Source organism: Babylonia areolata, chromosome 3 (genome assembly GCF_041734735.1).
Source record: "Babylonia areolata isolate BAREFJ2019XMU chromosome 3, ASM4173473v1, whole genome shotgun sequence".
NCBI classification, from domain to species: domain Eukaryota; kingdom Metazoa; phylum Mollusca; class Gastropoda; order Neogastropoda; family Buccinidae; genus Babylonia; species Babylonia areolata.
Window position 1 is genome coordinate 13,575,640 of NC_134878.1, and position 17,449 is coordinate 13,593,088.

Here is a 17,449-nt window from a genome sequence, read left to right on the forward strand (position 1 = left end):
AACAACAACAACAACAACAAAGTCAAAATCTAAAGTGAGTTGGCAAAACGAATGAAGACAACAGGAAACACGCTAACTTCCGCTCCCTGACAGTGTGACTGACTGTGCCTCCCACACCCTTCCTTACGTTTCCACACAGGTTTTCGCTTTGCGCCCGCTGCACCTTTTTGTATTGTACTGTATTGTATTCTGTTGTATTGTATTGTATTCTGTTACTGTATTGTATTGCACTGTACTGCTTTGCATTACATTTATTGCATTGCATTGTTTTGCATTGCATTGCGCTGCACTGCTTTGTATTGTATTGTATTGTATTGTATTGTATTGTATTGTATTGTATTGTATTGTATTGTATTGTATTGTGTTACTTTTTTTAGTCACAACAGATTTCTCTGTATTAAATCTGGGCGGCTCTCCCTGAGGAGAGCTCGTGCCACAATGCAGCACCGCCCACATGTTTTTGTTCTGATTTTGTTTTTGTTTGTTTCTTTTGTTGTTTTTTTCCTCTCTGCTAGTATATTAAACATTTTGATTTATTTGTTTCTTTTGTTGTTGTTTTTCCTCTCTGAAAGTATATTAAACATTTTGATTTATCATCCACGTGGATTTTCCTGCACAAATTTGCTGGGGCCAAAGCCTTTTGTTGTTTGTCGCGGGGTTCTTTTACGTGCGTTAAGTGCGCGTCGCACAAAGGAACTCTGTGTGTGTGTGTGTGTGTGTGTGTAGCTCATATTTTCATAAACACGGCTCGAGCGCAGCACACCCAGTCTCACACTAAGTACAGTTCATCACCGCAGCTGCTCGTTTTGAGCCCAAAGCGAAAGGGGCGTTACCCAATTTATCGTTTGCACTTGCATGGAAGGAAAAACAATGACGTGTCTTTGCTGAAGCTGAAACTGAAACAGGGAGAAACACGTCGGAAGACCTTGCAATGTTTTAGTAGTACAAACTTGGATTTTACAGTCTTTTTAAGTCTGTTACAGCTCTTCACACAATCCTTTAAAACAAACGTAAAACAAAAATCCTTTTCAAGCACTCTTCATAATTGATACACTCCACTCCATATCTACATTCTGCAAATCGACATCTATTTCTCCCATGCGTGTTTGTCTGTGCGTGTGCTTGTGTGAGTGCCTGACTGACGTTATTGTGAACGCTTTTAGAGGACCGAAAGAGCTGTGTTAGTGCTATTCTTCTTGGTACTGTTCCTCTTCTTCACGTTCTTCGTCTTCTTCTTCTATTGTTGTTGTTCTTCTCCTTCTTCTTCTACTTCTTCATCTTCTTTTTATTATTATCATCATGAATATCGCTGTATGAGTGCCATTCTTTTTTTCTTTTTCTTTTTTCTTTTTTCTCTTCTTCTTCTCGTTGTTGTTGTTGTTCTTCTTCTTTTTGTTCTTGTTCTTGTTTTGTTCTTGTTCTTCCCGTTCTTCTTGTTCTTCTTCTCATCCTCCTCCTCCTCCTTCTTCTCATTGTTGTTGTTGTTCTTCTTCTTCTTGTTCTTCCTGTTCTTCTTCTCCTCCTCCTCCTTCTTCTTCTTCATCATCTTCTTATTATGGTTATTATTGTTAGTAGTAGTAGTAGTAGTAGTAGTAGTAGTAAAACTCTTCCCTGTCGTCAAACAGGTGGACCTGGTGTTCCTGGTGGACAGCTCGGCGAGCGTGGGCGGCATCGATTTCCAGGAGGAGATCAAGTTCGTGCGCAAGCTGCTGGCCGACTTCACGGTGGACGTCAACAGCACGCGCGTGGCCGTCATCACGTTCTCCTCGCGCGAGAAGGTGGTGCGGCAGGTGGACCACCTCACGCGACCCCACCGGGACAACCACAAGTGCTCCCTGCTCCAGGACGAGATCCCCAGGATCAAGTACGTCGGGGGAGGGACCTACACCCTGGGCGCCTTCCTGGAGGCAAAGGTGAGTGATGTGATGTGATGTGATGTGATGTGCCGCCTGAAAACTCGCTTCTTTAATCATTTAAACGTCACTGAAGGGGGGTGAAGGTGGAGAGAGAGAGAGAGAGACAGAGGCAGAGACAGACAGAGAGAGACAGAGACAGACAGACAGACAGACAGAGGGACAGAGACAGATAACTCAAAAGTTTAATGTACATCGGCCTTTGGCCACAATACACATGCTAAGCGCTAATGGCGTAGGGGAAAGGTTGGGATGGAGCAGGGGTAACAAAGTAGAATCTTTGACGTATTTCGAGAGAGACAGGGAGAGAGGCACACAGACACAAACAGAATGACAGACAGAGTGAGACAGATAGAGAGAGAAAAGAGAGAGAGAGGGGGGTGAGAGAGAAGAGAGAGGCAGAGAGCGAGAGGGACAGAGACACACAGAGAGGGAAAAGCAGAAACAGAGAGACAGAGAGACAGACAGACACAGAACTCAGAACTCAAAAACACTTTTATTCTTGGATTAAGATTTTAGGCATGGGATATTCTTTCAATCTTTCCTGCACACAGAGTGTGTGTGTGTGAGAGAGAGAGAGAGAGAGAGAGAGAGAGAGAGAGAGAGAGAGAGAGAGAGAGAAGAAGAAGAAGAAGAAGAAGAAGAAGAAGCAGAGAGCAGACGCTGTTTCAATCTGCATTGCGTGAACGATGCCAACTCGACTGTGGTCGTTCCGTACTTTTCCTCTGTGTGTGTGTGTGTGTGTGTGTGTGTGTGTGTGTGTGTGTGTGTGTGCGTGGGTGTGTGTGTGTGCGTGCATATGTGTGTGCGTGTTGTCATTGATACATTTCTATTGTCTTGTTTGTAAGTTTTGATTTTAGTGCCCTGTAAAGCTAGTTTTTGTAACAATTCCCCCCCCCCCCCCATATTGATGTAAAATGTTAGGTATAGCGCTCAGTACCCCTGTGCTAAGGGAAGAGCACGTTATAAAAAACACGTAACGATAATAATGATGATGATGATGATGGTGACAATGATAGTTATTATTATCATTATTATTGTTATTATTATTATTATTATTATTATTATTATTATTATCATAATTAAGGATCTTGACTGATTGGGCTTTGGGTTTACTTAACTTTATGGACACAAGACCTATGGTAAACATCAGTCTAAGGATCACCATCTCCATGTCTCTTGTCCTTATCTATCTGTCTCTCTTTCTCCTCCCTCCCTCACACACACACACACACACACACACACAGAGTCCACATGCGTCTGAGTTAACTGAGTTGTCATATTTAGGCGCATGCGTCCTACGGACCGTCCTTCACCTCCTCGACAATCTATGTTTGTCGACGAAGCAGACGACAGTTTGCCGTGTGCTGAGAACACAGACAGTGGAAAACAGAATACTTTATTGTTTTAATTATTTTAACAAGAGAAGCAGAGACGGAAGGCCAAGCAAAAATCTACCAGGCCCACGACTATCTATGAATTACAATGCGACTTAAATCGACAACAACAGAAAATGAAATTTTGCATGCTTCGGCCTGCGACAAATCTCAGTTCGTGTTCACAAGGTAAAAAGAAACAATCACCGTCAACTTTTTTGTGAATCGGAGAAAGTAATATATCTTCTTTGCAATTTATTTGATGACATATAATTTGTGAGAGTGACACCCATAAAGTGTTTGGTTTGATTTTATTTCTTTTGGTCAGTTTCAGAAATCAACTAAAGTTAACCTGGAGTGGAAGGGGTTTTTTTTTCAATATATATGAAGAATCTAAAAGCCCTGCTGAATCATTTCGGGTGTTAAGCATAGCCAAGAAATGTAATCATCATCATCATTATTCTTATTATCATCATCATTATTATTGTCATTATTATCAGTAGTAGTAGGCTACTAGTAGTTGTAGTACAGACATTTTAAGAATAAAATGAATGTTCAGAACCCAGACTCTAGGCCTATTGCTTGCGCAAATGTTGCATAAAAACAGTCTTCTCCCGAGCACGCCTGTCTCCTTTTAATGCGAATTTTCTCCCAAAGATCAGACTTCCGATAGCGGAGAAATAATTTCTGAAACACCCGTTTCCAACAGACACAAACAGCTGTGCAAACATACACTCAAACGCAGACTCAGCAGCTGTGAGTGCCAAAATTGTTGGAGCCTTCTGTTGAAAAAAGGTGCAATGAAAAAATGTTGCCTGATTTCAATTAAAAAACCCCCAACCCAAACGACCTTGGAAGTAAGCCACTGGGGAAATGTGTCAGGTATGTATGTGTGTGCCTGCGCGCGTCTGTTTTATTATATTTTATGTTGTTTTGTTTTATTTCATTTTATTTTATTTTGTTTATTTTATTTTATTTTGTTTATTTTATTTTATTTTATTTTATTTTATTTTATCATGTGGCATGCATGCTTTTGTTTATGTGGCGTTTCGTGCATGTGTGGTGTGGTGTGGTGTGTGCGGTGGTATGTCAGGGTGCGTGCGTGCGTATGATGATTCTTTACTGTAAACCACTAATGTGGAGTACTAACAAATCCTAAAGTTATGTATCCTTTAGTTGTTTTTTTTCTTCTATTTCTTCTCTCCTTCCATCCTTGTTTCCTTTGCCCCGCTTTTTCCTGGCTTTCCAACCGCCATTGACATTTTCAGTTTTCACTCCAGGTCATCTCGATAGCTGTCTCTCTTTTTTCACCCTCTTTGTCTCTTTGTTATTCTCTCTCTCTCTCTCTCTCTCTCTCTCTCTATATATATATATATATATATATATATATATATGTATAATAATCTCTCTCTCTCTCTCTCTCTCTCTCTCTCTCTCTCTATATATATATATATATATATATATATATATATATATATTGCGTGTGAATGACTGGTGCGAAAGCGCTTTGATTTGTCTCTACACAAGATTCAGCGCTATATAAATACCATTATTATTATCTATTATTATATATATATATATATATATATATAATATATATATATATATATATATATATCTTAATCTCTCAATCTCTCTCTCTCTCTCAATCTCTCTCTTTCTCATTTTATCTGTCTCTGTCTTCCCATCCACCCTGACACCCACCATCACCCCCTCCTCCCTTCTCTCCATCCTTTTTCAATACTCAAATTTGAGAGAACAGGATTTTTTTCCCCCTGATAATTGGTATGTATCTGTGTGAGAGACAGAAAGGGGCGAGATGTGACCAAAGGTGGAGAGACGGAGAGGAGAGCGTTTGTATGAGCAAGAATATGTGTCCTGGGTTTTTGGCAGAAAAAATAAAGTGAGATGAAAGAGTGGAGAGGTGTGTTGGGGTGGTGGTGGTGATGTGTGTGTGTGGGGTAGTGGTGGTGGTGGTGTGTGAGTATGCGTGAGTATATTGAGTATTCTGCTATTCAGTTGTTTGTGTTCAGCGAAAATCAACAATGCCTGAAAGATATACACCCCCTTTCACCTATTTATAACCCACTGGGTCAGATTTTTATCTATTGTTTATTTATTGCCGCCACCGCAGCCGTCTGTAAATGCGTGAAGAATAAACATCTTCGCAGGAACTAGATTCTATCACGGTTACATCTCTTGAACGCAGGATTGTGTAAATACAGTGCACAGAAGTTTCCGCTTACAAAGACATTACACTGCCTTGGATTTGTGGTTATTTTAAACCGTCTCTAAACAAGCTTCTCTCTCTGTGCGCGCGCGTGTGTGTGTATGTGTGTGTCTGTGTGAACAATAAACAATAAAGATTGTTTATATCCTGTCATCCCATTTTAGGATAACAAGAAGCACGTATTTAATGGGCTTGCAGGTGCGAGTGCCTGCGTTGGCGTGTGGGGTTGCAGCAGCTTCTTTTCCAGAGAATCCCGCTGCAAAATAAAATCACACAATACAGTGCGGTACACACACAATCCATCGCACACGCGGTGATATAACACAGAGCTAACAAACACATTTCAACAGAAGACCGTTCAGTGCAATGCGATGCAATTCAAAACCCAATGCTGTACAATACAACACAGAACAACACAACACAAAAAACAAATCCTTGTGATGCTGGGAGTGCTGTAACATTCGCACCTGCAAAGCACGCAGGTTCATGCCAAAGTTGCACCACACTTCCTTTCAGCTAGAGCACAGGTAAACCAAAAGGCACACAGAGTTCAGTTGAATTTCTGGTTTTGATCCTCAATTAACCACTCGGTTTTCTCCACCTCCACACTACTTATGTACCTGTGCACGTGGACGGGGAAGAGCATTGCTGGCTTGCAGTCGTGTGTCTTTGTGGAGATGGGGAATTCATGCACTTGTGTAGTGTCGGACACATTGCATACGTCAACACACAAAGCAACGCAGTGCAACGCGACACGTCACGTCACGTCACGTCACGTCACCTCATGACACGTAATGTCACGTCACATCACGCCACGTCATATGGCATCACGTCACGTCATAGCGCGTCACATCGCATCATGTCACGTCGTATCACGTCACTTTGTATCACGTCATGTCACGTCACGTCACGTCCCATCGCATCACATCACATAACAACCACGGACTTGATAACAACGCAAAATATGAACTGTGTAAATCCTAATGTAAGAGTGATATGTGTCCATATGAGGAATCCAATGTTTAATAATAATAATAATAATATAATTATTATCATTATAACTATTTTTAGTAGTAATAGTGTCATTATAATTATTTTGACTGATAATCATTTTAGGTGCATGAATCTTAATGCATCTGCTTGCGTGATGCCAGTTAGATTCTTTCTGTGTATTTATTTTATTCGTCAAGTGTTTGTCATGCGATTCTCCACAGTGAGATAAATAAATCAAAGTTCTTGGACGTGACCTGACTTCGACAGCTGAATTTCTTTCTTCCCAGAAAGTGCTGAGGGCAGCCAGACCAGACGCCGTCAAAGCCGTCTTTCTCATCACCGACGGTTTTTCCAACGGCGGCGACCCGCGACCCGAGGCCCGACGACTCCGACAGAAGGGTGTCAAGATCTTCACTTTCGGCATCCGCAACGGGAACGTGCGTGAGCTGTGGGAGATGGCCTCTGAGCCCCGCAAAGAGACCTGCTACGTCCTGGACAGCTTTGAGGAGTTCGAGGCTTTGGCCAGAAGGGCTTTACATTCCGGTGTGTGTGTGTGTGTGTGTGTGTGTGTGTTTGTGCGTGTGTGTGTGTGTGTGTGCGTGTGTGTGGAGGAGGAATTTTGTTTAATGTCCCGTCACACATATCGGTGATTGAAGACATTTTGTTAAAGTATTTATGAATGCATTTGAGTATTATCGGTTAGAAGGGGTGAGAGATATGAATGAATTGAGGGTTGGGGGAAACTGGGCAAATGAGGGTGAAATTTTAAAAAAAAATTTAATTACAATCATAATTACAGGAAATTACTGAAAGGACTTCGTAAAAGAGAAGTCGTTAAACTGACAAGCAAAACAACTCCGTGTGTGTGTGTGTGTGTGTGTGTGTGTGCGGTGGAGGATGTAGAGGACCGAAAGACAAAGGGAACTGAGGAATGGATGGACGTGAAAGTAGCCTCTGAGCCCCGCAGTGAAACCTGTTACGTTGTGAACAGCTTTGTAAAGTTTGAGTTTGAGGCTTCACTTTCACGTCTGTTTTATATCTTCATATAAGAAGTATTTTTTCTACGTATATAAATATAACCCACACTGTAATTCCTCCCTCCATACAGCCATACCTTCAGACTTAGAAAGCATGACAGTCAGTTAGGTCGTCAGTTGACTTGCTAGGTACATGGCTAATTGATGTCCTGGGTTTTCTGAACTCTACGTTTTGATACATACCTAGAAATCGTATTCAGGAATGGACTCGTTCAAAACCAGTTTCAGGTGTTACTGAGGTAAATATTATGCAAGGTGCTTTAGACCATGGTGCTTTTTTTTTCTTGCTTTTTTTTTTCTTTTTTTTTTTTTTGACCAAGTCCAGAATGAATTTTTATTTGTTGTATGAACATGTCACTTCTATCCTTCGGTGATCTTGGCTCGATTCTACTAATAATACATCATTACATGTTACTCGCTCACCGAAAAAAAACACAAAAAAACAAACAATCGTTTGTCCTTTGGTTGATTGATCCATTCATTCATTCGTTTGTTCGCTCGTATATTTATTTGTTTATTTGTTCCCTCATTCATTCGTTACTTACTTGCTTTCCCGTATGGTCCATTGGTTGACTGATAAGATGTTTGATTGGTTGGTTGATGGATTGGGTTAGTTAACGGGTTCGTTATTTGGTTGGTAGGTTGGTTGATGGATGGACAGGTGGATGGAAGGATGAGTACACTGATGGGCGGACTGGTTGTGATCTTTTCAGATCTTCATTCTGGAACATATGTGCCTCAGACACCCAAAAAGTGCAGCCGGTTGTGTGAGAGCGACAGCTACTGCTGCCATGACAACTCCACGTGCATGTGCGGAACTCACACAGGAACATACGAGTGTCTGTGCAAACCTGGTTACTATGGAAACGGATTGGGGAAAGATGGTTGCAAACGTAAGGTGTTTCTGTTTGTCTGCTCGGGTTAGCTGTGAGTGTAAAGGCCCGGCTGTGCATGTGCGAGTGTAGAATGAATGAGTTTGTGTGTGTGTGTGTGTGTGTGTGTGTGTGTGTGTGTGTGTGTACACGTGTCTGTCTGTGTGTTCTTGTTGTCGGTAGTGTGTCTGTTTGAGTATGTGCTTACGCCTTTTCTTGTATGAGGATGGAAGAATGTGTATGCGTATGTGCACGCGCAAACGTGTATGAGTACACTGACGCGGTAATGAGAATGTGCGAAACGATTATTCATTATGGAAAATAGTATTGACACAATTTATTTCCCAGTCTTTGTCTCTGTTTTAACACGAAAGTCACGGCGTTGAATTAGTGTTTGTTTTGGTTTTTTCTCTTTTCTGTGTGTGTGTGTGTGTGTGTGTGTGTGTGTGTGTGTGTGTGTACCTGCACACATACATGCGTGTTTGTTTGCATGCATGCGCGCATATTTGTGTGCCGTTTTATGGGTGGATGCGCAAACTTTGGTGGGTCAGTGTGTGTTTATCGTGATTGCTTCTTTACCTTATTTCTCTTACTCTATCTTTCCTACTCTGTGTCCATCTGGTCCTTTCTGCATACACTCATCTTTCCGTGACCTCACCATCACCATACTGATTTCTGTTCTTCCCTTACTGACAGCCTGTCCATCCGGGACCTACAAGAACCACACAGGATCTGGTGACGTGTCCGCGTGCACCCCGTGCCCGGATGAGAACCAGGAGACCTCACCGGGAGCCACGCTCGTGCACGAGTGCAAATGCAAACGAGGTTTCAGGAACTTCAACTCGTCAGAGTGCACGGGTAATGGCAGGAATCTCGACAGTGTGTGTTGTGTGTGTGTGCATGTGTGTGTGTGTGCTTACGTGTGTGTGTGTGTGTGTGTGTGTGTGTGTGTGTGTGTGTGTGCACACGCGTGTCGAGAATCGCATCGGGGTGATCATTGTTGTCTGTTCTTCACTTGTGAAGGAGGCGGTGGCGAGGGTTTTGTAGGCGGTATGGTGCTATTTGTGGATTGTTTGTACTGAAAAAATTTGAGTGGTCTGTGTGTGGGTGTTTGGGGTGAGGTGGGAGGGGGTGGAGGCAGACTATTAGACGGAAGGAAGCGTAACTAAACGAATTTTATTTCACGAGTGTAGTGTGTATTAGTGTATGTATGAGTGTGTGTGTGTGTGTGTGTGTGTGTGTGTGTGTGTGTGTGTGTGTGTAAGTGCGTTTGAGTCCTCATGTATGCCTTGAGCTGGTACTGGATGCATGATTGATGATGTGGTGTGTGTGTGTGTGTGTGTGTGTGTGTGTGTGTGTGTGTTCAGATAGATTTCCCTTGACATACACACATTCGTCAACAGGAGAAGAAAAGTACAAATAAAATTCGCGTTTATTCAACCAAGCCTGAACAGCCATTGACGGGAGCAATAGCCGAATGGTCAAAGCGTTGGACTTTTAATCTGAGGGTTCCGGGTTCGAATCTCGGTGACACCGCCTGGTGGGTAAAGGGTGGATATTTTTTCGATCTCCCAGGTCAACATATGTGCAGACCTGCTAGTGCCTGAACCCCCATTGTGTGTACACGCACCCAGATCAAATAATAAGTGCCCAGCGGGAGCCGTCAGTCGGCTCTACCCAGTAGGCAGCCTGCTGTGCAAATGACACCGTGTTGGTAAAGCGCTTTGAGCTTGGTCTCCGACCGAAGACAGGCGCTATATAGGTATCCATATTAATCAATCAGTCAGTGCCTTTTTTTTCCTGGATATACCTTATGCACGATGCACAGACGAAATAAAGCAAAATACAAACGGGCTCAGCGTATTTGGTATGAAACCAAAAACTAACCGAAACCGAAAGTTCTGAATCTCAATAAACTGCAGTACCTTCATCTTGCTTAAAATCACGACGGTTACTGCACTGCTCTACATTTAGTATTTTAACGTTCCTTGACTTATTACTTCAACTTCGTTTCATTAAAACATCGCAATGAGACGTGTGTATTTAGCTGAGTATTCCATTTCACTGCGATTTTTTTTTTTTCATCGTAGATATGAACACTACCTGCCTTTCTTTATATGCCTCTGTATTTTACACAAAGGTGTTGAATACAAGGCAGTCGGAAATCAGGGCAGTAAAGAACGAAATGGCACCAGCCGCCGTGGCGAAGTGGTTAGCGTCGCGGACTGACGGCTAGGAGGACGCGGGTTCGAATCCCAGCGGAGGTGGGTTTTTCGGCCCGTGGCCGGTTCCTACCCAGAGTTGAGTGTGCTGTGGTCTTAAATGGGGAGACTGGGACCACACAGTCTAGTGTCATCCACTTCCAGGATGCGTCTTTGGGTATGTTGCTCTAATTACCTGACCAACACTGCAAGTGTCTGTATCTCTCGGGCCTGGTTAACGCCGGGATATCATTATGACAGGAAGCGTAGAGTACAGCCTTGTCACGCAATCCCAAACCAAAATTGACCTCCAAAGCAACATTGTCGTCGTCATCGTCATCCTCCTCCTTCATCATTATCGATATAAACAAAAGCCCTCGAAGGGGAAACAGTAACATATACAAAGGGGGAATAATTATAACAGTACAGCATGCATATTATAGTCATGGACACATGAATGGTAATTTGACATTTACAACACTTAATAGAGGAGAATAAGAGGTGAGAGATATAAGGCGACAGATAGATAGAGAAAGAGACAGAGAGAGTACAAAAAAATGAAAATTAACGTAGCCCAAGATAATGATCAATCAATGAATAAAATGAAATGAAAGAAAAAAATAAAACTAATAAAAATAAAAATGAAAAACAAACAAACAAACAAAAAGCACACCAAAAAATGAGGCTAAAATAAGCATGCACATGTTACAAAAAGCATTAATAGAAATAACGCCATTTAGATAGTTCTAGGAGCAAAAAACAAACAAAAACAAAAAACAAAAAAACAAGAGAGAGAGAGAGATAATTGAATTGAATAAATTTCATTTTCAAGAGAGAGAGAGAGGGGGGGGGGTAAGGCTGAGAGACAACAGTGAACGTGGAGCAGAAGACCAGGATATAAGTGTTGGGGGGATGCTTATAGACTCTGGCAGTCACTGACAGAGAGTAGAAAGGAAACATCATTGCTCTGAACGGGTTAAGTGGAAGTGAAGAGAGCTGCCCTTCACCTATGGACACAGACCAGACAAACATTCGCTCAAAGAAAATTCTTCACTTAAGTGGTTGGGTGTGTGTGGGGGGGCGGGGGGGGGGATTCAAAGACGTCTGCAAACCAAACTATTAACTGTTCAGGCTGCCGCACTGGACGTGGCTTCAAACACACACATTAGCACACGTGCTTGCGCGCGCTCATTCGTTCGCATACACACATACTCACGCGCACATTCATCTCTCCCACCCCCCCCCTCCACAAATGTGCGTGTAGACATGCACTCGGGAACACACGCGCGCGCATGCATGCACAACACATCACACACACACACACACACACACACACACACACACACACAGAGTATTGTTGTATCGTTTGTTTGTTTTTATGTTGAAACAGAGAAAACCAGTGAAATATTTTCAAAAACTCGTTTACCAATTTCGTAAAGTTACTTGTCTCTTTGGTAGTTTGACGATTAGTTTATTCATTAGGTCTTTAGTTGGCAAGTTAGCTTGTGGATATGAATAATTAACCTCCAACGGTAACTCAGAAAACCAGTTTAACTCGCTCAGTACGGCCAGTCCTCTCTTCTCCTCTACACAGACCCCTCTGATGTCCAGTGGGTGTCTGAATGACCCAACCTTTAGCTTCCGTCGTCAGAACTGTGGTATTCTTTGTCAACATTCACCTCTTCAGTATAAGAGCGTTCCGCTTGCAATGTTTTGATAATGGTAATTGGGATGAAACGCTGTTAACGTCGTCTCTTTCGCCGTTCGTATGGAGAGAGTTAATGCTGGTGATAACGTGAATGTAAGATTTCGGGACATCCTGCTTTATCTCACCCCTTTCCCCTCCCCTCTCCACCCACCACGCCCCTCTGCTAAACAGAAATTATTCTCTGTCTCTCTCTCTTTGCTCTCTTTCTCTCTCTCTGTCACTGTCTCTCTCTGTGTCTGTCTCTGTCTCTCGCTCTCGCTCTCTTTGCGCTCTTCATCTCTCTCTCTGTCTCTGCCTCTGTCTCTCCGTCTCCTTTTCTGCGTTTTTTTCGTCAAACCGGAATCAGTGAGCGTTTTGTTGTTGTTGTTGTTTTCGGAATTTCCAGGTTTTTCCTTGTGATATAAACCAACACGTCCGGGCATCAGTCTGCACAAGTAGAGGGATTGGGGATAGCGGGTGGTTGAGCCAGACTCACACCTGGTCTGTAAACGGATAACAGTCCTGGAACAGACCCCACAGGCCCCGCAGTAAATACCCCGTATTCGTTTTTCATGCTTTCAGCTGCATCTTGTGTGTGTGTGTGTGTGTGTGTGTGTGTGTGTGTGTGTGTGAGTGTGTGCGTGTGGGCTGTGTGTGTGTGTGTGTGTGTGCGTGTGTGTGCGAGTGTTGTGTGTGTGTGTGTGTGCGCGTGCGTGTCTTGTGTTGTGCGTGTGTGTGTGTGCGTGCATGTGTGTTGTATGTGTATGTGCGTGTGTGTGTGGTGTGTGCGTGCGTGTGTGTGTGTGTGTGTGTGCGCGCGCGCGCGTGTGTGTGTGTGTATGTGGGTGTGCGCGCGCGCGTCTTCGAAAATAAAGAATGAATCTTGAAAAGGAAGAAACATCCTACTACACTTTTTTTTAATCGTAATGTTTTATCAACCGGCGCGGTGGGAATGATGATCTGACCATTAATTAGAAAAAGTTTCATTCCCTTCTCCTTTGCTTAGTTAAGGCGTAGCAGAACTAGGATGGGACTTGACAGGCTTTTCCATCAACGAAGCACTCAGCACTCTTCCACGAAGGGGAATAGGTAAGTGACGGGAGGTGAGGCGGTGGGGAATGGCAAAACTGGAGAAGGGTAGGGGTGGTTAAGGTCGGAATGAGGAAGTGGGTAATGCACATTGCGTGTCAAGGCGGCAGGCAGGCAGCAGGCAAGCAGAAGGCAGGATTGCCGGGGCTAATTGTACTGCACTGCACTTTCCTTCAGTCTTGGCCGCTGTGAGCAAATTAGCTGCTGAGAGGTACGCCTGTACCTGTCTTCGGTGGTATCCATGACTGACACGTCTGGGGCGAGATGAGCCTGCCGTGGGGGAGGTTGGGAGGAGGTGGGGGGGGGGGCAAGTGCAGACGTGTGTGTGTGTGTGTGTGTGTGAGACACTGCCGAGGACCAATCCGTCATTAAATCAGTCAGTCGATCATTCAACCATTCTATCAATCAATCAATCAGCTAATTAATGAGTCAGCCAACCATTGAAGCGAATATATAAAGAGTCGTTTCTAGTATATCTTGTTCTTTAAAGTAAACAAGGCTCTTCCGTTCCCGTCAGTGCTATTTATCACTTCCCACCAGTTACATGGAGGTAAAAATGGGGTACAGAGAAACAGACTGATAAACTCCCCGCCTGCTCCTTATAGAAAAACAGGGGCGCACAGTCTCGAACCCTTGCTGCTTGCTACTTGCCTGCAGTCTGCCCAGAGGTAAATAAACAGTACAGAAAAAAAAACCCAGAAAATCTTAGCGCAATGTGGCTTTGTCTTAATTTGAAGAGCAAAGATGAAAGCATCAGGTGTTTGTTTTCCGTTTGTTTCTTTTTTGATGTTCTAATTCTTTTTCCTCGTGTAGGTTTCACAGTGAACAGACAGTAATGTCAACAAAATGCTGTCAGCAACCAACTTCCCCGAAACATGGTCACGCAGATTCTGCACTTCCTTGTGAGAAGGCGCCACCACAGTTAGAACCCTGCTTATACTGGGCATGCCAAATGTCAGGGTCGATCAGTTCCTGTATAACCTGTCTGGAAACCGGATGCTGTGAAGTATCACAGCTCGCGTCGTTTTGTTGTTACGAGTTTTCAATTATCTCCCCTTGCAGTGTTCCGCTGTCCGGAGCTGAAGGAACCAGAAAATGGCTACTTCGTCAACAACGAGTGCAACAACGTCTTCAACGCTGCTTGCGGCCTTCGCTGTCGGCCTGGTTACGAGCTTCGCGGATCTGGGCTGAGGATCTGCCAGGAAGATGGATCCTGGTCCGGGCAGGATACCAAGTGTGTCTGTAAGTAAGACAGAAAATAAGCAGGATACCAAGTGTGTCTTTAGGTCAGACAGGACATAATTTCTGTTTATCCGGAAACCCCAGGGTAAATAAAAATGTTACATATTTCATGTAACAAACACAAAATATGAAAGGGAACTGATATTGTTCTCGCAATCACTTACAGTGACCATACTATCTGGTAGGTTGAAAAAACCCGTGCACGGAAAGTGGGATGAAATGAGTTACGGATAAATGAAAGAAATTAATGAAACATCGCCCTGGTTACGTGGTGAAAGACACAATAACACATGCAAAGAATCACTAACGTAGTCAGCTCACATTTACTCTCTGGTCAAAATAACCAGGATTTTCATTAAAGCAACGCTCCAGTTTTGGGGCAATGTCCTATTTTAGCGTCCTAATATCTGGGACCTATTTAACCCTTTCACTGCCAAACTCGCATTTATGGAGCAGCTAGGTAGAGGACCCATGTCGCTGAAGGGTGTCCAGATCATGGGTCTGTTATCCATGAACCTACTGCTCTTTATGTTCGATGGTAGGATGGGTCATATTTTCTACACATTACAGGGGGAATCCTCAGCTATTCCTAGACACCATAGTTTCTGTGTTTATAGCACAAAGGAATTTTGCACTCTAAATTGACTGGCGGTGAAAGGGTTAAACGAAAATCGTCGTGTGTTTTGCAATGGAGAAACATGAGAAATGACATGTTGAGTGTAATCGACCCTTCAAATCAAGAATTAGGCATAATACGACGCGAAATGACCCGTAACATGTACCTGAACCGACACACGTCTCAAGCCGCCGTGATTTTTGTTTACCTTTTCATGATTTGCGGGGCCAAAAGCGGCAAGAACAAGATGACGGCCCGTTAGTTTATTGACTGAATCCGCATCAAAAGGGAGTAAAATAACCTTCAAAATAGAGTTTTAAAAAAACCCCATTGAAAATGGGTTGCGACATCTACTAATGGTAATATCGTTTCATCTGTGTACAAAAATTGCTTGTAAAATAGGTCCCTGAATTTTGGACGCTAAAATAGGGCTTAACCCTGGTTTTTGTATCAGTGTTTGAGTTCATATGTTGCTCACATACGTGAACCGAAAATATGATCAAGTCTGAACAAACCTTTTGTATGTATTGCCGAAAATACAATAGCAAAGTTTGAATAAAACAAAAACAACAACAATGGCGAAGTTTATGAAAAACGAGATGTATGTGCTGACGACTGAGCTAGACTGATCTGATCGATTGATTACTTGTCCCCTCACTTGATTGACTGACTGATTTCAATTCCCCAGTGAAGACGTGCCCTGCCCTGCCGGCCCCCAAGAATGGTCACATGGTGTGCACGACCGACGACTTTCGGTTCCCGACTGTGTGTCGCTTCACGTGCCAGGCCGGGTACCAGCTTCTGGGGTCCCGGAAGCGCTCCTGTCTGGCCATCGCCTTCTGGACTGGCATCGCCGCCCGGTGTCGGGGTAAGGCTGTAAGGTTGCTGTTAGTTAGTAGAGGACTGGTGCCCCGTGCTGATACTGCTATCCTGTGATGACATCCTGTGGAATCTCCGGTGTCTTGTGGTGAGAGTGGTATCCTCTGCCAGCGCATATATCCTGTGTTAATCTGTGCCGATGTTGGTACCCTGCGCTGATCACTAGTACTCTGTACTGATATTCTGTGCTGATACTGCTATCCTGTGATGACATCCTGTGGAATCTCCAGTGTCTTGTGGTAAGAGTGGTATCCTCTGCCAGCGCATATATCCTGTGTTAATACAGGTAATGTTGGTACCCTGCGCTGATCACTAGTACTCTGTACTGATATTCTGTGCTGATACTGCTCTCCTGTGTTAATACTACTACTTTGCACTGATACCACGTAACCTGCGCTGATACTGGTATCCTGTGCTGATACTGGTATTCTGTGCTAATGCTGTTATCCTGTGCTGATACGGGTATCCTTTGCTAAAGGTGGTACCGTGTGCTGATATTGGTACCTTGTGCTGATGCTGGTATCCTATACTGATACTGGTATCTTGTGTTGATACTTGTATCCTTTGCTAAAGCTGGTATCTTGTGCTGATACTGCTATCCTGTTTTAGTACTGGTATCCTGTAATGATACTGGTATCTTATGCTGATGCTGATGTAATGTGCTAATGCTGGTATCCTGTGCTGATACTGGTATCCTGTCCTGATACTGGTATTCTATACTAATGTTGGTACCCTACACTGACCGTGTGTTAGTACTGGTATCCTGTACTGATACTAGTATCCTGTGCTGTGGTATCCTGTGATAATGCTGGTACCCGGTGCTGATACTGGTATCCCATACTAAAGCTGGTACCCTGTGCTGATACTGGTATCCCATACTAAAGCTGGTACCCTGTGCTGATACTGGTATCCCATACTAAAGCTGGTACCCTGTGTTGATGCTGGTGCCCTGCGCTGATACTACTGTCCTGTGTTAATACTGGAACCTTGCACTGATACCAGTAACCTGTGCTGATACTGGTATCCTATGGTAAAGGTGGTATCCTGTCCTGGTATTGGTACCTTGTGCTGATACTGGTATCCTATGCTGATACTGGTATCCTGTGCTAATACTGTTATCCTGTGCTTATACTGGTATTCTGTGCTCATACTGGTAACCAGTGCTGATACTTGTATCCTATACTAAAGCTGGTACCCTGTGCTGATATTGATAGCCTGTGCCGATAATGGTAACATGGACTGATACTCGTATCCTGTGCTAATGCTGGTATCCTCTGCTGATACTGGTATCCTGTAAATGCTGGTATCCTCTGC

General features: G+C 43.5%; 1 protein-coding gene across 4 annotated transcripts in view; it reads left to right on the top strand.

Annotated features, from left to right (window-relative positions):
• Positions 1-17,449, top strand: part of LOC143279742 (sushi, von Willebrand factor type A, EGF and pentraxin domain-containing protein 1-like) — a 93,648-nt gene that overhangs the window by 8,120 nt on the left and 68,079 nt on the right. For 3 of the 4 annotated variants that reach the window (XM_076583869.1, XM_076583868.1, XM_076583870.1), the window contains 6 exons: positions 1,626-1,913; positions 6,800-7,055; positions 8,263-8,442; positions 9,118-9,279; positions 14,461-14,640; positions 15,945-16,124. In XM_076583869.1, coding sequence (XP_076439984.1) covers positions 1,626-1,913; positions 6,800-7,055; positions 8,263-8,442; positions 9,118-9,279; positions 14,461-14,640; positions 15,945-16,124 — 1,246 coding nt within the window. Of the gene's footprint in view, positions 1-1,625; positions 1,914-6,799; positions 7,056-8,262; positions 8,443-9,117; positions 9,280-14,460; positions 14,641-14,666; positions 14,681-15,944; positions 16,125-17,449 lie in introns of those variants that run through there. The other variant, XM_076583871.1, reaches the window with a different exon arrangement.